The 23,929-nt window shown below is 51.2% G+C and overlaps 2 protein-coding genes across 3 annotated transcripts; one reads left to right on the top strand and one right to left on the bottom strand.

Annotated features, from left to right (window-relative positions):
- The first annotated feature begins 5,492 nt into the window (after positions 1-5,492).
- On the top strand, positions 5,493-12,382 carry SLC16A11 (solute carrier family 16 member 11). Its single transcript, XM_080979846.1, has 4 exons — positions 5,493-5,703; positions 7,086-7,229; positions 9,522-10,256; positions 12,160-12,382. Exons 1-4 carry the CDS (start codon positions 5,502-5,504, stop codon positions 12,366-12,368), a joined length of 1,290 nt encoding a protein of 429 aa, XP_080835972.1. The 5' UTR covers positions 5,493-5,501; the 3' UTR covers positions 12,369-12,382.
- Positions 12,383-12,394: 12 nt separating this feature from the next.
- Positions 12,395-23,546, bottom strand: LOC308462272 (monocarboxylate transporter 13-like). Of its 2 annotated transcripts, none has more exons than XM_080979843.1 (4): positions 23,082-23,546; positions 18,237-18,380; positions 16,412-17,185; positions 12,395-13,590 (listed from the first exon to the last, which is right to left on the bottom strand). In XM_080979843.1, the coding sequence occupies exons 1-4, from the start codon at positions 23,284-23,286 to the stop codon at positions 13,388-13,390; spliced, it is 1,326 nt and encodes a 441-aa protein (XP_080835969.1). In that variant the 5' UTR covers positions 23,287-23,546; the 3' UTR covers positions 12,395-13,387. The 2 variants fall into 2 exon arrangements, with proteins under 2 accessions (XP_080835969.1, XP_080835968.1); XM_080979842.1 differs by lacking the exon at positions 23,082-23,546 and adding an exon at positions 19,987-20,791 and having other exon boundaries at positions 12,397-13,590.
- Positions 23,547-23,929: the final 383 nt, after the last annotated feature.

Here is a 23,929-nt window from a genome sequence, read left to right as displayed (position 1 = left end):
CTTTATTGAATATTTACAGATAAACTGTAAACAGATAAGGACATTGGCAGGATTACTGTAACAACCTGCAGTTTAATAAGAGTATATAAATAAAACAAACAAGCAAATTAATTGAATTTGGAAATGCGGAAGATATTAAAAATAAATTTGAGGAAATGCAGAAAGAGGGGGATGGAAGTCAAGTTTTGAAAGGTTAAAATGATTGCAAAATTAATGAAATGAATGATGATGATGATAGTAATTTTATTTCTACCCTGCCTATCTGGCTGGGTTTCCCCAGCCACTCTGGGCGGCTTTCAACAGAACATTCAAAACATCAAACGTTAAAAACCTCCGGATACAGGGCTGCCTTCAGATGTCTTCTAAAAGTCAGATAGTAGTCTATTTCCTTGACATCTAATGGGAGGGCATTCCACAGGGAGGGCGCCACCACCGAGAAGGCCCTCTGCTTGGTTCCCTGTCACCTCACTTCTCACAAGGAGGGAACCGCCAGAAGGCCCTCGGAGCTGGATCTCAGTGTCCGGGCTGAATGATGGGGGTGGAGACGCTCCTTCAGATATACTGGACCGAGGCCGTTTTAGGCTTTCAAGGTCAGCACCAACAATTTGAATTGTGCTCGGAAACATCCTGGGAGCCAATATGGTCTTTCAAGACCGGTGTTATATGGTCACAGCGGCCGCTCCCAGTCCCCAGTCTAGCTGCCGCATTCTGGATTAGTTGCAGTTTCCGGGTCACCTTCAAAGGTAGCCCCACGTAGAGCGCATTGCAGTAGTCCAAGCGGGAGATAACCAGAGCATGCACCACTCTGACGAGACAGACGGCGGGCAGGGAGGGTCTCATCCTGCGTACCAGATGGAGCTGGTAGACAGCCGCCCTGGACACAGAATTAACCTGTGCCTCCATGGACAGCTGTGAGTCCAGAATGACTCCCAGGCTGCGCACCTGGTCCTTCAGGGGCACAGTTGCCCCATTCAGGACCAGGGAGTCCCCCACACCTGCCCACCTCCTGTCCCCCCAAAATAGTACTTCTGTCTTGTGGTTCAACCTCAATCTGTTAGCTGCCATCCATCCTCCAACCACCTCCAGACACTCATTGTTATTGTTATTAGAACTGAAACGGGCAGTAGCCTTGTGCCTTTCCCTGGGAAGCAACAGGCAAGCGCCCAACAGGTGCAGCCTCCCCGCAGGACACGGGATTGCAAGGAGACAGAGAAGCCTCCCTCTTGGGCAGCTGAGAAATGCTTAGGAGTCTCTTTGTTTGGCAACCGCAAGGCAGCAACCAACTCCCTTGCGGGGCGGGAACAGGATCCGCCTTCGCTTCCAGCCAGAGTCATGCCCATCCGGCTGGCACCTTTTAAAAGGCGGCCGTCCCAGCTTCTCCATGGGGAAAAGGGGAAGCCTTCTCACGGCTCAGGATACCTCTGGGCTGGCCGTTGCCGCAGAGGACGAGGCTCCTTCCCACAGCATCCTCTCTCACCTGTCGCAGGTAAAATAACTTGGATAAGGAGGACGGAGTGGGGTGGGGGGCAGGATCAGGAAACCAGCAAAGATCTCAGATGTGATGGAGAGGGGAGCTCCCGTTAGTGCCTGGCTCATGACACCCCCCTCCAGCCCCATCCCATAATTTCAGGGCCCCTCCAGACGTCCTCAAAAAATAAATAACTGCGTTCATGATGCTATCGGGGTGGTTATACGTAAATCCCGCTTTCGACACCGTTTCCGAAACTTTCAGCGCGGACACAACTTCATTTCCAATCGGTGCAGGTCTTCCTGCGAGTATCCTGCAACTTTTCACACCGCAGATGTTCCGGGAAGGGGGTGGGGGCGGTGTCCCACTTTTGCTGCGCTTATAGGATAAGAGTGACCCCCCCCCAAGCCCAATAATTACGTGTGGACCGACCAGTATGAATCCATCTCTAATGCGCTGTTATTGCATCGATGTGACGCATTGCAGAACACTCCCCACAAAAATCCCACCAGTTTGGGGGAGGGGGTTCTTCCAAAGTTTCCATCTTATATTATTGAGACCCCCCCTTCGGTCCCTGTTAAAATGGGGGGGGGGGGTCTTGTATCCCTCCCACCCGCTCCTTGCTTGCAAAACCCCTCGTGGGCTCTCCCTCTTCTGCGTCTTGGCGACCCCTACCAGACTTTATATTCTCTCCCTTGCTCATTTCCCTGTCCTGAGATTTGCCCCCACCCCAGTTTATGCAGCCCAGAAGGCTTCTCTCTTCTCAGCCGCCACAAATCATCTCCCCCCCCCAACCAAAAGAAAAAAGGAGGTTTCCCAGGAGAGTTGGGTTACAATATACCTGAACCAACCAGTTCCAAACTGCCCCTTGAGTCTCCGGATTAGAGATTTAAGTACTGCCTTGTATAATCAGTGAGCAGCTTTTTTTGGGGGGGGGGAGTATTTGGCTTTAGACCGTGGTGTGTGTGTGTGTGTTGATTTTGACAAATGCAGGTTTTGATTGGGGAGTCGCCATGATACCATACCGCAGAGGGTCCCACATTTTTTGCGCGCCCCCCCCCCCCGCAACTTGGTGCCATAAATTCCTTTCCACCGCCCCCTCCCCTGTAAAAAGCGCTATTCGGACTATCAGTTTGCACGACCCTTTCAAGTAAAGAGAACGGCACAGCAAAATCCAAAACCTAAACAATGAATTGCGCATTTATTCCAAATCCAGTTAAAACTATTTATTTCCATTAATTCCACAAAAGGGATGAACGTGGTCCAATGATGCCAACTTTTGAAAGCTGGATAGTCATTTGCATCTCCTGAGGCCCCCCCCCTTATTTGGGAACACCTGCTATACAGGAGAATTGTGGCCACGCTGGGTGCTGTGCATATAGAACTATGGTCCCCAGGTTTTTTGCTCTATGGATATCCTTTGATATGCTGACCCATCAATTTATCGCCCCGTGAATTCTGGACCTCTTTGTTTTTTGGCAGCCGCCGATTTCGTGCCTCCGAACTGCAAGTTTGCCTGTTTTCTGCCCATTACTCGGGGCAGCCGAGCGAAGCGTCCCTATTTAATGTGCCATTTGGTGAAATATTTATAGTACTTTCAAAGCCCCCTATCCGAGATTTTGCTCACGCGAATGCAAGCACGCCGCCTGATCACAGGGGATTTTATGGGGCTCCCGTGCGAAGCCTGCGCGACCCACTTGCACCGTGGGAAACGCTGGTTTGGAGAATTTAACCAGGTGGGCGTTTTGGGGGGGGGATGGGGCAGACTCCCTGCCTCGCCAGCTCCTTCCAGCAGGGGGCGCACCCGGCTCCTGATGCGTTGCTGCTGGCCAAGATGAGACTCAGGGTTCCGTCCTCTCCCCCATGCTTTTCAACATCTACATGCAGCCGCTGGGAGAGATCATCAGGGGGTTTGGGCTGGGTGTCCATCAATATGCGGATGACACCCAGCTCTACCTCTCTTTCAAATCGGAACCAGTGAAGGTCCTGTGTGAGTGTCTGGAGGTGGTTGGAGGATGGATGGTGGCTAACAGATTGAGGTTGAATCCTGACAAGACAGAAGTGCTGTTTTTGGGGGACAGGAGGCGGGCGGGTGTGGAGGACTCCCTGGTCCTGAATGGGGCAACTGTGCCCCTGAAGGACCAGGTGTGCAGCCTGGGAGTCATTTTGGACTCACAGCTCTCCATGGAGGCGCAGGTCAGTTCTGTGTCCAGGGCAGCTGTCTACCAGCTCCATCTGGTACGCAGGATGAGGACCCTCCCTGCCCGTTGTCTGCCTTGCCAGAGTGGCGCATGCTCTAGTTATCTCTCACTTGGACTACAGCAACGCGCTCTATGGGGGGCTACCTTTGAAGGTGACCCAGAAACTACAACTTATCCAGAATGCGGCAGCTAGACTGGTGACTGGGGGCGGCCGCAGAAACCACATAACACCAGTCCTGAAAGACCTATACTGGCTCCCAGTATGTTTCAGGGCACAATTCAAAGTGTTGGTGCTGACCTTGAAAGCCCTAAATGGCCTCAAAGGCCCAGTAGACCTGAAGGAGCGTCTCCACCCCCATCGTTCAGCCCGGACACTAAGGTCTAGCTCCGAGGGCCTCAGTGTCCGAGGAACCCCAAAGTTGTTAACATTTTTAGGGAGCTGACACCACGCTTATCTCTGCTCAGGAAAAGAAAACAGGAAACATAAGGAGCCCAGCTCAGCAAACCAGCCCGAGGCGTGGCGTCAGCGACTGAGCAAAGCCGGGCGCCTCGTGGTGTAAGCAGCATGCGCTGGGCCCTACGCCAATCCCAGAGGTAGAGGGCAGAGCCAGTTGGCCACATCTGGCCTCGCTAGCTCGCTCACCCTGGAGAGCCAGTGTGGTGTAGTAGTTAAGAGCGGTAGTCTTGTAATCTGGGGAACCGGGTTCGCGTCTCTGCTCCTCCACATGCAGCTGCTGGGTGACCTTGGGCCAGTCGCACTTCTTGAAGTCTCTCAGCGCCACTCACCTCACAGAGTGTTTGTTGTGGGGGAGGAAGGGAAAAGGAGATTGTTAGCCGCTTTGAGACTCCTTAGGGTAGTGATAAAGCAGGATAGCAAATCCAAACTCTTCTTCTTCTTCTTCACCCCCGAACTCACGGCGCAGAGCTGCCCGCAGTAAAAGAGCCCGCTGTGGCGCTCTGACCGATGGGCAGGCTCTTCTCTGGACTCCAGCTCTCGGGCCCTGGACTCTCGGCCAGGCGCCCCGAGAGCCCGGTGCCCTGCACCCCTGGTGCCTATGGTTAAGATGGCCCTGATTGCTATAAATCAGGGGTCAGCAAACTTACCGCGCCTTGGGCCAGTGTCTCCAGCGCCGATCGCACGGCAGGCCGGAGGGCGGGGGAGCACGTGCCCATACGTGTGCGCACACGCTATTTTCTGCGCACTTCTGGGTCGGAGGAGCAACGGAAATAGCTTGTGCCATGTGCACAGGCCTCCTTCGACCCAGATGTGCACCAGAAATAACACTTGCGCATGCACAAATAACGCTTGTGTGTGTGTGCGTGCAAATAACGCTTGCGCATGCACAAAGAACACTTGCGCATGTGCACAAGCTATTTCCGGCACACTTCCGGGTCAGAGGAGCACTGGAAATAGCTTGTGTGCATGCGCACGGGCCTTCTCCAACCCAGATGTGCAGCGGAAATAACACTTTCGCATGCGCACAAGCTATTTCCGGTGCTCCTCCGACCCGGAGGTGGGCAGCCGCGCAGCGCAGCACCACTAAGAGCAGGCGGTGGCAGTGGGCAGCAGGGGTCACCGCGGGCCGGATAAACCAGTCCCTCAGGCCTTATCCAGCCTGCGGGCCTTAGTTTGGGGACCCCTGCTATAAATGCAATAAATGGGATCCAGAAAACAGTCGCCCATAATGGCGGCCTGCTCCCTGCCACAACATTCCCACCGAACATGTGAAGCCTTGTCTTGTGGAAGTTATAAAGAGCAGCAGGTTATGGCCGTGTTTTGCAAAAAGGCTCTCTTCTCTCCTTCAACTCTTCTAGGAATCCCACCCTGAGAGATGTCGCTGCCTCTGGAAAACCCTCCGGATGGGGGCTGGGGTTGGCTGATCGTCTTCTCGGGATTTCTGGCCAACTCCCTCACTTACGGGATCTTGAGATCTCTGGGTATCCTCTTTGAAGAACTGGTGGAAGCTTTCGACGCCAGCGCTGCCCAGGTCTCCTGGGTGACGGCCATCGCCTTGGCAACCCAGCAGCTGGCTAGTAAGTTTTCCAGATGGGGCCACCACCCAGAAGGCCACGTCTGTTGACGCCTTGGCTCCGGATCTCAGTTTTGTATCGGCGATGTCGCAGCCGCATGCAGAATAATATACTTTTCAAACAACAAACCTTTTAACCGTATTGGAACGCAACTCAAAATCCTCAAAAACTGTCCTGGGTTCAAATAGGTGAAATGGCAAATAATTAAGCCATAAAAAGTCTGTCAAGACAAAGAGCGCAGCCGTTTCTCTTCATTTTTGAGTGAATCAGCTGGACTGTCTCCGGAGCGAAGGCAACACATTTATCGGAGATTCCTGCATTGCAAGGGGTGGGCTAGATATCTCTTGAGGTCCCTTCCAAAGCTAGGATGCTATGAGAGCTTATTTCTAATGGAGAAAATCTCCCAGCGCTCCTCATTTCTTGTTAATCTCACATCCCTACACTGTCAAGTTTTAATTATATTCCAAATATAATGAAATTAAAGGGGGCAGAGGTTGAGAGCTAATCTGGGAAGGGTTTGGCAGGGTTTGATTTGCATGCAGAATGCCACGGGTTCAATCCTTGGCTTGGTTCAATCCTTCAGTTTAACATAAAACCAAACAAACTAACCCGTAACTGTGAGGTTGGGGGGGGGGGGATCTCTAGAAGATGTCAGGGAACTAATCAGATTGCCAAAAGCCGGTGTTCTTCATCCTTGGCTCCCCAGATGTTGTCAGACTACAACTCCCATCATCCACAAAAATCGGTTACGCTGACTCAGGACGATGGGAGTTGTAGTCCAAAAAAATCTGGAGGGCACCAGATTGCCAAAAGGCAACGTTCTTCAACCTTGGCTCCCCAAAAGTTGTCGGACTACAACTCCCATCATCCATGAAAATCGGTTACGCTGACTCAGGATGATGGGAGTTGTAGTCCAAAAAAATCTGGAGGGCACCAAATTGCCAAAAGGCAACGTTCTTCAACCTTGGCTCCCCAAAAGTTGTCGGACTGCAACTCCCATCATCCATGAAAATCGGTTACGCTGACTCAGGATGATGGGAGTTGTAGTCCCAAAAAATCTGGAGGACACCAGATTGCCAAAAGGCAATGCTCTTCAACCTTGGCTCTCCAAAAGTTGTCGGACTACAACTCCCATCATCCATGAAAATCGGTTACGCTGATTCAGGATGATGGGAGTTGTAGTCCCAAAAAATCTGGAGGACACCAGATTGCCAAAAGGCAATGTTCGTCAACCTTGGCTCCCCAAAAGTTGTCGGACTACAATTCCCATCATCTACAAATATTGGTTACGCTGACTCAGGATGATGGGACTTGTAGTCCAAAAATAAACACCCAAGAGGCTGCCCTAACCCTTTGCAACCACCTTCCACCCGTTTCCCACCCAGGTCCCGTTGGTACGGCTGCTAGCATGCGGTTCGGAGCTCGTCCGGTGGTCATGCTGGGAGGCCTCCTCTCCTCTCTGGGCGTCTTCTGGGCTTCCTTCAGCACCAGCTTACTCCAGTTGTATCTCACCCTGGGCTTTCTGACAGGTGAGTGAGCATGGGGTGCACCTTCCCCTCCTGCTCCCCCCAGAAAGTGGAGTTCAAAAGGATTGCTGCCTCAGACCGCGGAGGCAGAGCAGAGCCTCATCTCCCACGAACTTGTCCGATCCTCTGCTGATGCCACCCAAGCTTGCGGCCATTGCCGCCTCCTGTGGCAGGGAGTTCCGTAGTCAAACTACGCACGGCATGAAGGAGGAGGCAGAACATAAGCGTAGTGTTTAGGGAAGTTTTTAATGTTTGAAGTTCTCTTCTGTTTTTAGTCCTCTGTTGGAAGTCGCCCAGGGTGGTTGGGGAGACCCAGCTGGATGGGGTATAAATAATAAAATAATTATTATTAAAGTAGTAGTAGTAGTTATGATGTGGGACACAGGTGGCGCTGTGGGTTAAACCACAGAGCCTAGGACTTGCTGATCAGAAGGTTGGTGGTTCGAATCCCCGTGACGGGGTGAGCTCCGGTTGCTCGGTCCCTGCTCCTGCCAACCTAGCAGTTCGAAAGCACCTCAAAGTGCAAGTAGATCAATAGGTACTACTCCGGCGGGAAGGTAAACGGTGTTTCTGTGCACTGCTCTGGTTCACCAGAAGCGACTTAGTCCTGCTGGCCACATGACCCGGAAGCTGTACGCCGGCTCCCTCGGCCAATAAAGCGAGATGAGCGCCGCAACCCCAGAGTCATCCGTGACTTGACCTAATGGTCAGGGGTCCTTTAGTAATTATGATAATAATGTCTTCCTCTCCTGCTGCCACCTGCTCCTTTCTCCCTTGGTCTCCCCAGGAACCAGAAGAGGCATGAAAAGGGCGGAGGATAGGTTGGCTGCAGGCAGGCGCAGTCTCCGAATGCTTGGGGAAAACCTGGAGAGGAGGGGACTGAGATGGCTGTGGGGAGACAGGGACCTTCAGCCCCCACAACTGCCTCATAGGGGCAGGACCACAGCTGCTGTGCTCATTAGGCCTGGCAGTCCTGAGCAGATCTTTGAATAAATAGGGATTTATTGTTGGCAACAACATGGCTGCCTGCTGTTTCGTTCTGTTAATGGGTTTGTTATTTCTGGAATGGCTACCTGTCTGGCCCTCAGGTATCAGGATGCCAGGGATTATCCCTCAGGCAGAGGGGCTGCTGAGGAGCTGAGCTCACCTGTCTATATGAGTTTCTGAAGTTTTCCCAGTGAGCCAGTACAGAGATACATTGATCAGTGAATTCTTACATTTGGTATCGTGCAGCAGAGGCCCTTTGAATAGATAGGAAGAAACTGTGACGAAGTGTTTTGTGGGGACAAATCACAGAAGTCACAAAAGCGATTGTGCTGGTTTTGGTAGTGGGCTGCATGTGCATGAGATCTGCTGGAGGGGCAACACCCCCCCAACCTATACATAAATTCCTGCAACAATGAGAAACAATGGAAGGGTCCCCCAGAGTCATCTAGTCCAACCCCCTGCAATGCAGGAATGTGTGGGGATGTACGAACCCAGAGGAGGAGACATTGATGGCTGTGGGGAGACAGGGACCTTCAGCCCCCACAACTGCCTCACAGGGGCAGGACCACAGTTGCTGTGCTTATTAGTCCTGGCAGTCCTGAGCAGATCTTTGAATAAAGAGGAATTTATTGTTGGCAACAACACGGCATAGCTGTCAAGTGTCCCTTATTTGAAGGGACAGTCCCTTATTCCAGCGCCATGTCCCGCTGCTGTCCCTTACTGATGGATGTCCCTTAAATGTCCCTTAAATGATGTCCCTTAAATTTCAAAGGAAGCAGCTCCTCTCCCTCCCTCCCTGCCGGCCAGAGAGGAGGGAGGCTCCAACTGTGTTGCTTGGCTGTGTTGCTCACCCAATAAGAAGTCTAAGAACGACTGGGGGGTGGAGCTTGCATGCCTTGTGTGTGGCTAGTTAATGCAAGCTGAGGGAGTTTTTGAATGCTGGACGCCATTTTGTTGCACGTGCTGCTGCAAACTTTGTAGTGCAAAGCCAGGCCGGGGAGCCATCTTAAGTTGAGGCTGCCTAGGCCTTGTGGTGCATGTGATTCAGATTCTATTCAGCTGAACCTCTGGTTACAAAGTTGGTTGGACAGTGTTCTCGAAGCTACCGGCATGAGTTTGACCAGACTGCAGGAGGACAGGAAGACTGGAGTGCCTGGAACAGGTGAGGCTGCAGGTCCCTTATTTTGGCTGCTGATCCCTTATTTTCAAGGCTGCTGGTCCCTTATCTTCAAATCTGTAAGTTGACAGCTATGCAACACGGGTGCCTGCTGTTTCCTTCGCCCACCCAAAGCCTCTCTCCCCTCGCAGGTTTCGGCTGGGCGCTGGCCTTCGCCCCCGTCATGGGCACCCTCTCGCGCTACTTCTCGTCTCGGCGCTCCCTGGCGATGGGCCTGGCACTGACGGGCAACGGACTGTCCTCCTTCGCCTTCTCCCCGCTGCTGCGGCTCCTGGCTGACTCCCTGGCATGGCGAGGGGCTCTGCTTGCCACCTCCGCCCTGGGCCTCCACCTCTTGGTCTGTGGGGCCCTCCTGCGCCCGCTGAGCCTGCGGGGCGACCTCTCGCACTCGGGACCGGCCTTCGACCTGGGCCTGTTTGCCGAGAGGGGCTTCGCGGCCTTCTCCTTCGGCGCCGCCCTGCTGGCCGCCGGCTACTTCACGCCTTACGTCCACCTGGAGCCCTACGGCCGAGCCATGGGCCTCGGCCCCTACGAAGCCGCCGCCGTCGTGTCCGCGGCCTCCCTCTCGGATGCTCTGGCCCGGCTGCTGGCCGGCGGCCTGGCTGACCGGCGCCTCCTGTCCCCGGCCCGCCTCCTCGTCCTCTGCAGTGCGCTGACCGCCTGCAGCCTCCTCCTCTTCCCGCTCGCCTCATCCTTCGCAGATGCCCTCGGACTGGCCCTGCTCTACGGCACAAGCGCGGGCAGTTTTGCCACGGTGGCCTTCGGGGTCTTGCCTGAGATCGTCGGCGTGGCACGCGTGGTCAATGCCACGGGGCTGTGTCTGATGGCCATGAGCGTCGGGGGGCTGCTGGGCCCGCCTCTCTCTGGTAAGGGACACCTCGATTATGATGATGATGATGATGATGATTACAACAGGAGGTCTCGGGGGGTTCATAGAAAAGATCACAACATCTATAATCAGAATTATATATGAAAGCTCATACCAAGAACAAAATTAGTTGGTCTCTAAGGTGCTACTTAGAGGGACGCGGGTGGCGCTGTGGGTTAAACCACAGAGCCTAGAACTTGCCGATCAGAAGGTCGGTGGTTCGAATCCCCGCGACGGGGTGAGCTCCCGTTGTTCGGTCCCTGCTCCTGCCAACCTAGCAGTTCGAAAGCACCTCAAAAGTGTAAGTAGATAAATAGGTACTGCTCCGGTGGGAAGGTAAACGGCGTTTCCGTGCGCTGCTCTGGTTCACCAGAAGCGGCTTAGTCATGCTGGCCACATGACCCGGAAGCTGGACGCCGGCTCCCTCGGCCAATAAAGCGAGATGAGTGCCGCAACCCCAGAGTCGGCTGCGACTGGACCTAATGGTCAGGGGTCCCTTTACCCTTTACCTAAGGTGGTACTGGACAATTTTTTAAAATTTTATATATATATATTTCTACTGTGTCAGACCAGCATGGCTACCTACCTGAATCTAGAACTCTGTAGGGAAGTTTTTAATGCTCGATGTTTTGTTGTGTTTTGATATTTGGCTGGAAGCTGCCCAGATGGGCTGCATATAAATAGTCACAGAATCATAGAGTTTGAAGGGACCCCGAGGGACATCCAGTCCAACCCCCTGCAATGCAGGGATCTCAACACGCAGGTCCCCCATCCAATCTGAAACCCCACTGGCACCTGCTTAGCTTTTCAAATGTGCGAAGGAGGGAGCACTGCATTCCTATCCCTCCTTTTCCTGCAAGGTGCTCAAGGTGGCCTGGAAATGGTTCTCCCCTTCCTCGTTTGATCACCACAACAACCCTGGGAGGTAGGCTAGGACGAGGAGGCCATGACTGGCCCATGTTCAGCCAGTGACCTCACACACGTTCCCACCCAACCACTCTGCCCTCCATCCAGACAAGGAGAGAGTTCTGGGTAGCTGAGATGAATTACCCCTGTTTAAATTATTGCCATTGTTACTAAATTTGCAGCCATGCATTTTAATAATAATAATAATAATAATAATAATAATAATAATTTTTATACTCTGCCATTCTGGCTGGGTTTCCCCAGCCACTCTGGGTGTCTTCCAACAGAATATTAAAAACACAACAAAACACCAGACATTAAAAACTTTAGATGTCTTCTAAAAGTCAGATAGTCGTTTATTTCCTTGACATCGGATGGGAGGGCGTTCCACAGGGAGGGCGCCACCACTGAGAAGGCCCTCTGCCTGGTTCCCTGTAACCTCACTTCTCATAATGAGGGAACCACCAGAAGGCCCTCGGAGCTGGACCTCAGTGTCCGGGCTGGACGATGGGGGTGGAGACGTCCCTTCAGGTATACTGGGCCTTTGAGGCTGTTATGCAAACACCATGCAAATTTCGTGCCTCATGTTTCCTCCTTACTTGAATGTGCCAGGTGCCACTATAAGCTAAACAAGGTATAGCTTAGGGCCCCACTCTCTTGGGGCCCCCCAAAAAATGTAAAGGAAAAATAAACTTTTCTTATTTGCAAACGGCATTAGATACCTATTAGGTCCATAAATGACCATATAGCATATATTCAACACAAAAAACAGCGACAATTTGTTGTGGACAAAGGACAGCTGGATGTATAGAGGGCCCCATTACCTTCAGTAGCATAGGGCCCCATCACACCTAAATCCGGTCCTGCGAGGCGTCAAGGTACATGGCCCTTGAACATGGAGGTTCTGTTTTGTCATTAGCTCCTGCCCAAAGTTCTCTGAGTTCTGGCGAAAGCAAGATCTGGCGGCCTCCTACTGTCTTCCTCTTCTTCTCCAGGTTTCCTGAGAGACCTGACAGGAGACTTCACCGCCTCGTTCCTGGTCGGAGGGTCCTTCGTCCTCTGCGCCAGCGGGGTCTTCGCTGCCCTCCCCTCTTTCTGCCCCGGCTGCTGCAAGGACGATGGCGACCCCAGGATCTGGGGAATCCATGGCTCGGTCCCCTCTCTGCTGCCTTCTCCCCTCACAAGCAAATGTTCGCAGGTATGAAGAAAGAAAAGAAAAGAAACAAGTCTTCCCTCCTCTAGCATTGACACGACAACCAAACTTCAGCCGTGAGCGCCTGTTTTTCACCGCAGAGGCTAAAAAGTTGGCAGAGTTGTCTCATATCTTAAATCTGGAAGAGATGCTGTTTCTCAGACACTAATCCACAAACTGGAAAGGTTTCAGAGGATTTGAGAATATCTCTTTTGCCCATGCAGATGATTATTATTATTATTATTTTATCAAGGCTGGAGTTTGAAGGCTGGATAAGCCTGCCATTTTCACAAGACTGTGTCTGCCTAATATTTCCTCCCTTAAAATTTCAGTTCAAGGGATCAATAACTTGCATACGAAGAGGTTGCTTTTATTGACCATGCCCGCACTGCAGAAGAATATATATATATCTTTTTTATTAAATATGAGTTACGTATGCGCCGTGATTTAAAAACACACATGATAAAGCTTATTAAATGCTATTCTAAGTCGCCGAGCAATTGTTGAGGGAGGCGCAAAAAAGAATTTGATAGCTGCCTGAGAACAGCAGCTTTCTACCCAAATTCGCACGCTTCAGGTGTTCAGCCCTAAATCGTGCACAATCGTGCTGGCAGAGGCTGATGGGTTTTGTAGTCCAATATATCAGAGTAGGAGAACTGAAAGCAAGGCTAATATATTTCACATCTGACAACTAATGTGCTGCTTTGGTTTCAGATAAGCACATGGGGTCTCAAAAGCCCGGGACACAAATTTTCATGGCCCTCTAAGCGGCTAGGATGTCTCATTTGTCAGAAGTGATGTATTGAGAGTTGACTCTGGTACCTAATTTGGACCAAACTGATGTATATTTTGCTCCTGTCCCTTCCAAGCTGGGGGTGTGTGGGGCTTCCAAGACAGAGGGTAAAAAAACAGCGTGCTCCCCCTCCACCCTACTGCCTTCCTGCCTCCAAATATCAGGAATATGACATGTCCCAGGCCGATGGAGAGACTGGTCCTTTCCCCAAAACGAAACAGTCTGGGGTTGATCTCCGTCAGGCTAGACAAACTCCGTTTTGCTGGCTTGGGTTCCAGGGATCTTCCGGCTTGCTCCCTTCCTGGTTCTGCGTAGGGGGGCTGGGGGTATGGAGGGAGAAATAGCCGGGCAGGAGCAAAAGTCCCAGGCTTCCAGCGACGAGGAAGGAGCCCCCTGCCAGGAAGGAGGCCTTGTAACTTCCGCTAACGTCCCGGATCCAACCTGGAACAGAGGAAAGGTCCAAGTTGTGAGTGGAATAAGATTCATCTTGGGGGTGTACATAATAAGAGCATAGTAAAAGCCCGCTGGATCAAGTCCGCCGGATCGATGCCTCCGACAGTGAAGGGAGAGCGTGGAAGCCATCAATAGCCTGCTCCTCCTCCTCCTCCATGAATTCACCCAATCCTCTTTTAAAGACATCTAGTTTGGTGGACGTGACTGCCTCTTGTGGCAGGGAGTTCCGCAGTGTAACTGCGTGGCACAAATAAGTCCTTTATTTGTTCTGTCCTGAATTTTGTGGCTAGTGCGTTAAATGGAGGAGATAGGCTGGGGGATAAGCCATAGCTGTCAACGTTTCCCTTTTCTTGCGAGGAATCCTATTCGGAATAAGGGAATTTCCCTTAAAAAAAGGGAAACGTTAACAGCTATGGGATAAGCCCGCCAGTCTCGGGCAAAAATGGAGGGGATGTTTTTTGAGAGAGAGAGAGAGTGAAATCTAAGTTGTTCATTTAAATGACTAAAGCTGAGTTGACAGTATGCTAAAGGGCAAAAAAGCAGCTTTCTCTGTGTCTCCCACTCCCAGCACAGCTTTATAAATCTCTACAACACCCCTCATCTCAATTTGCTTACATAACTCGCCTATTGGGGTGACAGCACCCGACGGACAGGTGGATGTGGTCTCAGGGGAAACATTAAGATTAGTTCTGAGGATCCGATCAAAGGCTTTGCAATCATAAAAAGTTGGAAGAAATGTTTCAAATATGAATGAAGTGGAACTATACAAAAATAAACATTATTTTCCATCTTACTGCAGGTTTCGTTTCATTTTGAAAAGTAACATTTTATTTTACAGTTTTTTGTGGTTTATAGTTTGAAATAGATATATTGGGGGGGGTGTATCAAAATCTTTTAAGTGCTTAGCACCTCTTAAAGGTCTTAATCCAGCCTTGGGTAGGAGAGATGGCTGCAGGTTGTACCCGCCAACATTTTCCTGGTGAAAATAGGGATGTCCTTAACAACAACAACATGCCAGCCACTCTAGGTGCCTTCCAACATGTATAAAAACATAATAAAACTTTAAACATTAAAAAAACTTCCCTATCCAGGGCTGCCTCCAGATGTCTTCTGAAGGTTCTATAGTTACTTACCTCCTTGGCTGTGCGATTGCATAATTCCATACCCTCCTATGAAAATAGGAACGTCTACCATACCCTCCAACAGTGCTTTTTTCTGGGGGGGGGGGCGCATTAGTACGCATACCCCTAAACATTTTGTGAATCTAAGTTTGGCCTCATTGAGGGGCAGTATTTTAATATACCACACTTTTCAGTGTATAAGACTAGGTGGTTTTTTTTTACTAAAAAATAATGTTAAAACGGGACGCGGGTGGCTCTGTGGGTTAAACCACAGAGCCTAGGACTTGCCGATCAGAAGGTTGGCGGTTCGAATCCCCGCGACGGGTGAGCTCCCGTTGCTCTGTCCCTGCTCCTGCCAACCTAGCAGTTCGAAAGCACGTCAAAGTGCAAGTAGATCAATAGGTACCGCTCTGGCGGGAAGGTCAACGGCGTTTCCGTGCGCTGCTCTGGTTTGCCAGAAGCGGCTTAGTCATGCTGGCCACATGACCCGGAAGCTGTACGCCGGCTCCCTCGTCCTATAGAGCGAGATGAGCGCCGCAACCCCAGAGTCGGCCACAACTGGACCTAATGGTCAGGGGTCCCTTTACCTTTTACTAATGTTAAAAAAGGAGGGTAGTCTTATACATGGGGGCAATCTCCCATTTTCTTAATTTGCAGTCGCCAAAAATAGGGGGCATCTTAAACATGGTGTTATACTCCGAAAAATATGGTATGTAGGAAAATGAGAGTACCCCTAAACATTTTTTAAAGAAAAAAAGCACTGCCCTCCAACATTTCTCCAATGAAAACAGGGACGTGATGCAACTAAGGAAAAGCGAGACATTCAAGGATCAAATCAGAAACTCCTTCCACCTTCCTTGCTCTGCCCTCTGCTTCTCAATGTGTATTGTATTGTTTTATGTACTGTGGCTTGCCGTTGTTTTATCGATTATAGTTTAGCTATTATTGTAACTGTTGAGTGGGTTTCTGTTTAACTTTTATCAATAGTATAACATAATAATATATTATTATTGTGTTATACTATTCTAACTGATGGTTGAATGTTGCTATTTTGATGTAGGTAAAGGTAAAGGGACCCCTGACCATTAGGTCCAGTCGTGACCGACTCTGGGGTTGCGGTGCTCATCTCACTTTACGGGCCGAGGGAGCCGGCGTACAGCTTCCGGGTCATGTGGCCAGCATGACTAAGCCGCTTCTGGAGAACCAGAGCAGCGCACGGAAACGCCATTTACCTTCCCGCCAGAGTGGTACCTATTGATCTACTTGCACTTTGATGTGCTTTCGAACTGCTAGGTTGGCAGGAGCAGGGACTGAGCAACGGGAGCTCACCCCGTCGCGGGGATTTGAACCGCCAACCTTCTGATCGGCAAGTCCTAGGCTCTGTGGTTTAACCCGCAGCGCCACCCGCGTCCCCATTTTGATGTAGGCTGCCTATTTTAAAGTTATGTTTTATTATCACATTTTTGTATTGCATTAGATTGTTATAAGAAGTACATTTTTTATTTCTTCAGCCTGTAAACCGCCTTGAGTATTGTAAGATAGAAAGGCGGGATACAAATTAAAAATTAGGATGATGATGATGAAACCGGGACAGCTTCTGTCAATCCGGGACTGTCCCTGGAAAATCAGAATGCTTGGAGACTGACCAGCCGACCACCAGGCTCCGGCCTGGACCGCGTCTTCCTTACCTGACAGGGGGGGCCCCGACAGTGCCCCGATGCTTTCCATCAGGTTGATGAGTCCGATGGCCCCCATAATCCGTGCAGGACCCACGATTTCCACCAGGGTGGAGACCCTGAGCGGGAGAACGGCGCCGGCCAGGAACCCATAGCAGGCGCTGATGGCGAGCACAGCCCCATAGCTGCGACCCAGGGGCACGGCCAGGACAGAAACCCCTGTCAGGAAGCTCCACAGGGTGAGGTGGTGGCAGAGGCGGAGAGGGCCGCAGGTGACCAGCCACGTGCAGGCGACGCGGCCCCCGATGTCGGCCACACCCACGGCGGAGGCGAGGAAAGCCGCCTGGTACTCGTCGAAGTCCAGCTCCCGGGCGTGGGGCACGAGGTGGACTAGGGGCACGAAGAACCCGGCCGCGTTCAGCACCCCGCAGCAGGTGTAGGTCATGAAGCCTCGGTGGCGGAGCAGAGAGAGTCCGAAGAGAGACGAGAGTCGGTGGCGCCAGCTCACCGCCTGCTCCGGGGGCGCTGCCAGGGCATCGTCCTCGGGCAAGACGAGGGGGCGAAGCAGGGCTCCACACGGCAACAGGTGGAAGACCATCCCGGATACCAGCAGGAGAGCCCCGCGCCAGCCGTAGAGGTCCACCAGGAACTGGAAGAGGGGCGAGAGGGCCAGGGAGGCCACGCCGGCGCCCGAGAGGGCCAGGGAGGTGGCCAGGGGGCGCCGGCGCTCGAAGTAGCGCGACAGCAAGGCCAATGAGGGCCAGAGGGCAAAGGTGCCTCCAATTCCTGAGTGGGGAAGACAGGGAAACAGGGCGTCAGCGCAGCGAAAGGAGCCAAGCGCCTTTCAACGCAAACGTTTCGCCTCCCGGACAACCAGAAACCGGAAGCGGTCGTCCCGGTTTCTGAATGTTTTTCGGAAGCCGAACGTCCGGTGTACGTTTCCGAGCACAATTCAAAGTGTTGGTGCTGACCTTGAAAGCCCTAAACGGCCTCAAGGGCCCAGTAGACCTGAAGGAGCGTCTCCACCCCCATCGTTCTGCCTGGACACTGAGGTCCAGCGCCGAGGGCCTTCTGGCGGTTTCCTCCCTGCGAGAAGCCAAATTACAGGGAACCAGGCAGAGGGCCTTCTTGGTGGTGGTGCCTGCCCTGTGGAACGCCCTCCCAGCAGATGTCAAAGAGAACAACAACTACCAGATTTTTAGAAGATATCTGAAGGCAGCCCTGTTTAGGGAAGCTTTTAATGTTTGATGTACTACTGTATTTTAATATTTGGTTGGAAGCCGCCCAGAGTGGCTGGGGAAGCCCAGCCAGATGGGCGGGGTATAAATAATAATAATTAATAATAATAATAATAATAATAATAATAATAATAATAAAGTTAAAGAACCAAGGTACGACAGTATATCATAATGCTTACAGATATGAAATTATGTAAAAATAGCTCTGTAAGCTGGGATAGCTCTGTTGGCGGAGCACGAGACTCTGAATCTCAGAGTTCTGGGTTCAAGTCCCACACTGGCAAAAGATTCTTGCATTGCTGGGGGTTGGAGTAGATGAGCTTTTGGGGGTCCCACCCAATTCTGGGATAACATGCATGCGTGTTATCCATTTGTAAAAGACATTTTATATCAATGACAATATTGATTTATAGGGATTTAGAGGGAGCAAGGGAGAACCTAGGGCATGTAGTTCTCTCTGTGTGTGTGTATAATGTGGCAAGCAAATTCAAATAATGAACCTTTCTGGCCTGTGGCTGGGGGTCTTTACTGCGGAGGAAGGTGTAAGAGCCCCCTCCCGGTAAGAAAGAGACTCTGGCTTGACTCCAGACATTCCTTACCTGTGAACACGCCAATAAATATATAGAGCTGTGCCAGGTTGGTGGCGAAGGAGGCGAGGAAATAGCCGAGGCCCGAAAGGAGCCCCCCTGCCATGGCGACGGGACGCTCTCCGTACTGAGTGGCCAGTGCCCCTGCCAACGGACCTGAAAATATAGAAGATAAACAGAGGGGCTGATCTGGACCCTCACGGCGGAGGCTGAGGCTACCCGAAGGATCTCATTCTCCCCTATCTGAGATCTCTGGGGGAGGTGCTTCTCTCAGTCCTGCCACCCTCCCAGGCTTGCACGGTGGGGACCGGGACAGGGCCTTTTTGGTGGTGGCTCCTCCCAGGCACCTTAGGAACTCCCTGCTTAGAGAAGCCAGACCAGCTCCCCACGTCCTATCCTTCTGCCAAACAGGTGAAGATGCTTTTATAGCTACTGGCCTTTGGGGAACGGACTGTTTCCTTAAAGTAAGGGCTTTTAAATAATGCCATTCTTTTTTCTTTTTCTTTGCTCTCTGTATTCACCTGTCTTTATATTGCTTGGGCTCTGCTAATGACTTTGAGTCTTCTGCATTTTATCTCTTTTGCTTTAATCTGAGTAAGCTGCCTCAAGTCCCAGTCTAGGTAAAAGGTGCGGACAGGAATGAAAATAACAGTTAATACTATTTCCCTATTCAAGGGTGCCCACTTGGATAAAATATTATTGGGGGGCCCAGGTAAGGCCTGCCTTGCACAATCAATCACAAGACTCATGAACACCATTTGAAAGGCAGTGTCCATCAACTGGGGGTGGGGCAGACCCCCTCAAATACAGTGGTACCTCGGTTTTCAAACGTATTCTGTTCCGGAAGAACGTTCGAGTTCCGAAACGTTCGAAAACTGAGGTGCAATAGGCGGTCTGCCAATTCAATTGAGAAAAATAACGTATGCACTCAGCGGAAGCCGTTTGACTTCCAAGGCACATTCGAAAACTGAAGCAGTTACTTCTGGTTTTACGGCAGTCGGCAGTCCGAAACGTTTGTCAGCGGAGATGTTTGCAAAACCGAGGTACTACTGTATTTTAGTGGCTGCGGGAGTTGCGAGAAGGAGGCGTACAAGGCGCCATCCAACCGCCTTAGGGACTCCGCTCCAGATTTGTGTAGGGTTTATTCCTGAGCCTTTTAGTCTCCTGAAGATTTCTGACAAGGCAGCGGAGGTTGAGGACCAGAGTTTTCCTTCTCTAGGGTGGGCTCCCTTCCCAGGTGGCTGAGCCCCACCTGCCCCTCAGTTTTTATATTGTGATTTTACGTTGTAAACCACCCTGAGACCTGCGGGTATACAAATTTAATAAATAACAATCATCGTTACCACCACTTCCCTCTGTAAAGGTAAAGGTAAAGGGACCCCTGACCATTAGGTCCAGTCGTGGCCGACTCTGGGGTTGCGGCGCTCATCTCGCTTTACTGGCCGAGGGAGCTGGTGTTCTGAACCAGAGCAGCGCATGGAAACGCCGTTTACCTTCCCGCCGGAGCGGTACCTATTTATCTACTTGCACTTTGATGTGTTTTTGAACTGCTAGGTTGGCAGGAGCAGGGACCGAGCACTGGGAGCTCACCCCGTCATGGGGATTCGAACCGCCGACCTTCTGATCGGCAAGCCCTAGGCTCTGTGGTTTAACCCACAGCACCACCCGCATCCCACGTCCCTCTATAGCACGTGCAGAAACCGACTAAGCTCACAATTGCGTTTAGAAACCAGTCACTCGGTCATCGGAAACGGGTACTCACTGGTGAATTTCGACGTGGCCACGGTGATGGATGAAATCCAAGACGTGGCACTCGACGGCTCGTCGAAATAGGCCATGAACTCCACAAAGAAGATGCCGAAAGGCCGCGTGACCCCAAAGACCAGGGCGGACTGCATGAAACACGCCAGCGTGATCGCCCAGCCCCAGCCCCCATCTGGGGGCTCAGAATATACCCGTGGGCTCATGTTGTTTCAGTAGAGGAGCCCCATCAATTCACCGCCAGCACAGAGCAGCTTCCCTATGCGGCTGTTTTGCGCTTTGTGGACTCTGCCCCAGAAGCGGCTGCATTCTGAGTAATGGAGCATATATAGGCGACTTCTCCCTCCACCCCCCCGAAGTGGCGACTTTCCTATAGGATGAGCAGAAAGCTTTCTTTTTCTTTTCTTTTTTCAAAGAGAGTTAAACCACCAGGTCGCCCTCTCCTCCTCTTCCAAACCACGTCAGCGTCGAGAAAGTGCTCTCTCTGCCACTGCTGACCCCCTGAACATCGCTTGCACTTGATGTGACCCACGTTCAAAAGGTTGCCCGTCGTAAACCCCGGGGCCAAAGTCTGCGCGGAGGTGTGTCACTGCGCACCTGCGGTCTGAATACCAGCTGCTGGAATGCACAGGAGAACAGATCAGGGAACTGGAGAGTTGGAAGAGACCCCTAGGGGTCATCTATCCCAACCCGCCGCCGTGCAAAGAATCTGCAACACGCCACAAGAACAGCCTGCTGGATCGTGTCCCATGAAGAACGCAAGAGTCCTGCTCTACTCGACCTGCAGCTTCCAGCAAACTGGTACAGTAGTACCTCGGGTTAAGTACTTAATTCGTTCCGGAGGTCCGTTCTTAACCTGAAGCTGTTCTTAACCTGAAGCACCACTTTAGCTAATTGGGGGCTTCCTGCTGCCGCCGGAGCCCAATTTCTGTTCTCATCCTGAAGCAAAGTTCTTAACCTGAAGCACTATTTCTGGGTTAGCGGAATCTGTAACCTGAAGCATATGTAACCCGAGGTACCACTGTACTCAGAAGCTGCTGTCTCCCAGCCATTGCGTTCAGTAGCAATTCAACCCAAGAAAATAAGTAAAAGGGGTGTGGGGAAAAGAGGAGTGCAGTTGGACTGTGGACGAACAAGCAAATTCTAGCTGCCATTAACAGAAGTGTAAAAAGGGTTATTTTACCGGCAGTTGCCTAGACGAAGTTTTTTTGCTATTGCTTTTGCAGAAACCGAGTCAAGTTGCACACGAAGCAAATGAGCATTTATTCAGAGCTCTCTGCTTCGACCCATTTTATTAAAATTGTGTGTTTTGTTTTCCAAAAATTCTTGGAGGAAGAAATGAAACTACAGCAGTGAAGGAGTAATTTGAAGAATAAGAGTGAATTGCGTAAAACGACTTTGCTTGTCCACTGTTGTTTTAAAAACAAATAGCGCCTTTTTCTTTTTTGCACTGATTTCTTTGCTTCCAGAAAAGGATGCTGAATTTGTCCCTGAGCAGTGACTAGCTTGCTCTCAGACTTTTTACAGAGTTTGACAAAGTCTAGGACCTAGCAGCTGCTAAAAGACAGGTGGGAAATTAAGCAGGCTATCGTATCAGGATTTGACCCGCTTAAATGAGTGAGCAAGGCTAGGTTTACAACTGCATTTGGAAATCAGGCTATTGGCTCTTGGATCCTGGAAACATCCCTGGTTTACTATCCCTAGTACTTCAAAAGTGCCTGGCTTAAAACCATCTATCAAAAACTTCACTCTTGTGTCCTATCCCCACAACACCTACTCACTGTGGGCCCTACTAAAGCAAACAGTCTAAATGGTCAATGTCTAAAAGATATCGAGCATCAGAACAACCTGGCTACTTTAGGGAAAGTCTGCCCTCGCTATGTTCATTTCCCACCTCTCCATTTCGATTCTCTGGCCCCGTATCTGCACAAACTTATTATCCCAAAATACAGACGTGCTTTTACACTTGCAAGACCGGATGTTTTGCCATCTGTGGTACTTGAGGGTCGATTCCAAAAGATCCTGCCTGAGAAACGCCTTTGCCCCTGTGGAGATGGTAGCACCGAAACAGCGTCCCACGTCCTCCTGTCTTGCACTCCCTTTAAAAAAAACCCCGAGGAACGAGATCACCACCCCACTCGTACTAACCATCCCAGGGCGCTCAACCGCTGCCACAATGTCCTTCCTTCCATCAGATCAAAATGAGCAGATAACGGCAAAGGTTGCTAGGTTCATAGCAGGGGCAATCAGAATAAGGGCTGCTGATTCAGGACTTTAAATTGTGCTCTTATATCAAATTTCCTTTTCTGCGTGGTACCTTGGGTTAAGTACTTAATTCGTTCCAGAGGTCCGTTCTTAACCTGAATGTTCTTAACCTATGGTTAAAGCTATGGTTTTCCCAGTAGTGATGTATGGAAGTGAAAGCTGGACCATAAAGAAGGCTGATCGCCGAAGAATGGATGCTTTTGAATTCTGGTGCTGGAGGAGACTCTTGAGAGTCCCATGGACTGCAAGAAGATCAAACCTCTCCATTCTTAAGGAAATCAGCCCTGAGTGCTCACTGGAAAGACAGATCCTGAAGCTGAGGCTCCAAGACTTTGGCCACCTCATGAGAAGAGAAGACTCCCTGGAAAAGACCCTGATGTTGGGAAAGATGGAGGGCACAAGGAGAAGGGGACGACGGAGGACGAGATGGTTGGACAGTGTTCTCGAAGCTACCAGCATGAGTTTGACCAAACTGCGGGAGGCAGTGGAAGACGAGTGCCTGGCGTGCTCTGGTCCAGGGGGTCACAAAGAGTCGGACATGACTAAACGACTAAACAGCAACAGCAGTTCTTAACCTGAAGCACCACTTTAGCTAATGGGGCCTCCTGCTGCCACTGCACCACCGGAGCACGATTTCTGTTCTCATCCTGAAGCAAAGTTCTTAACCCGAGGTAATATTTCTGGGTTAGCGGAGTCTGTAACCTGAAGCGTATGTAACCCGAGGTACCACTGTACTGTAATGTTTTACTGTCGCTATGGCCATTGGCTAATGTGAATGAAGTTTTATCTTATCTTAACCCCCCTGGAAACGGATCGGAGTCGGGTACTCACTGGTGACCATCATCGTGGCCAAGGCGACGGACGAAATCCAGGACGTGGCACTCGACGGCTCGTCGAAATAGGCCATGAACTCCACAAAGAAGATGCCTAAAAGGCGAGTGACCCCAAAGACCAGGACGGACTGCATGAAACACGCCAGCGCGATCGCCCAGCCCCAGCCCCCATCTGGGGGCTCGGAGTATACTTGGGGGCTCATGCCTTTTCAATACAGGAGCCCTGTGAAGTCACCGCCAGCACAGAGCAGCGTCCCTATGCGGCTGTTTTGCTCCTTGTGGGTTCTTCCCCAGAAGCGGCTGCATTCTGAGCAACAGAGGATATACACAAGCGTCAGACTTTTCCCGCTAAAGTGGCTAATTTCCTATGGGGTTAGCACAAATATTATAAAACGCAATCAAACAACCTGACCCCTCCTTGCCGCCTCTTTCAAGGCATGTCAACGTTGCGGAAGTTCCCTCTTTGTCACGGGGCGACCACCCGAAGATTGCCCGCCTTTGATGGCCTGTCGTAAAATCCGGGGCCAAAGTCTGAGCGGAGGTGTGTCCCTGTGAACACCAGAAATGGCAGGAAGGCAACGCAGAACAGAACCTCTCTCGCCCTGACCTAGCCACTGTGATCCACGCGACGGTCACCTCCAGACTGGATTATTGTAACTCGCTCTACGTGGGGCTGCCCTTGAGACTGACCCAGAAACTCCAGCGGGTGCAGAATGCTGCAGCGAGACTCCTTACGGGGTCCTCGCTGCGAGATCACATTCACCCGGTGCTATACCAGCTGTACTGGCTCCCGGTGGAGTACAGGGTCAGGTTTAAGGTGCTGGTTTTAACCTTTAAAGCCCTATA

Source organism: Podarcis pityusensis (assembly GCF_964106645.2).
Source record: "Podarcis pityusensis genome assembly, chromosome: 13".
Classification (NCBI taxonomy): domain Eukaryota; kingdom Metazoa; phylum Chordata; class Lepidosauria; order Squamata; family Lacertidae; genus Podarcis; species Podarcis pityusensis.
Note: the sequence above shows the minus strand (reverse complement) of the source record. Positions and strands in the feature narration are given on the sequence as shown.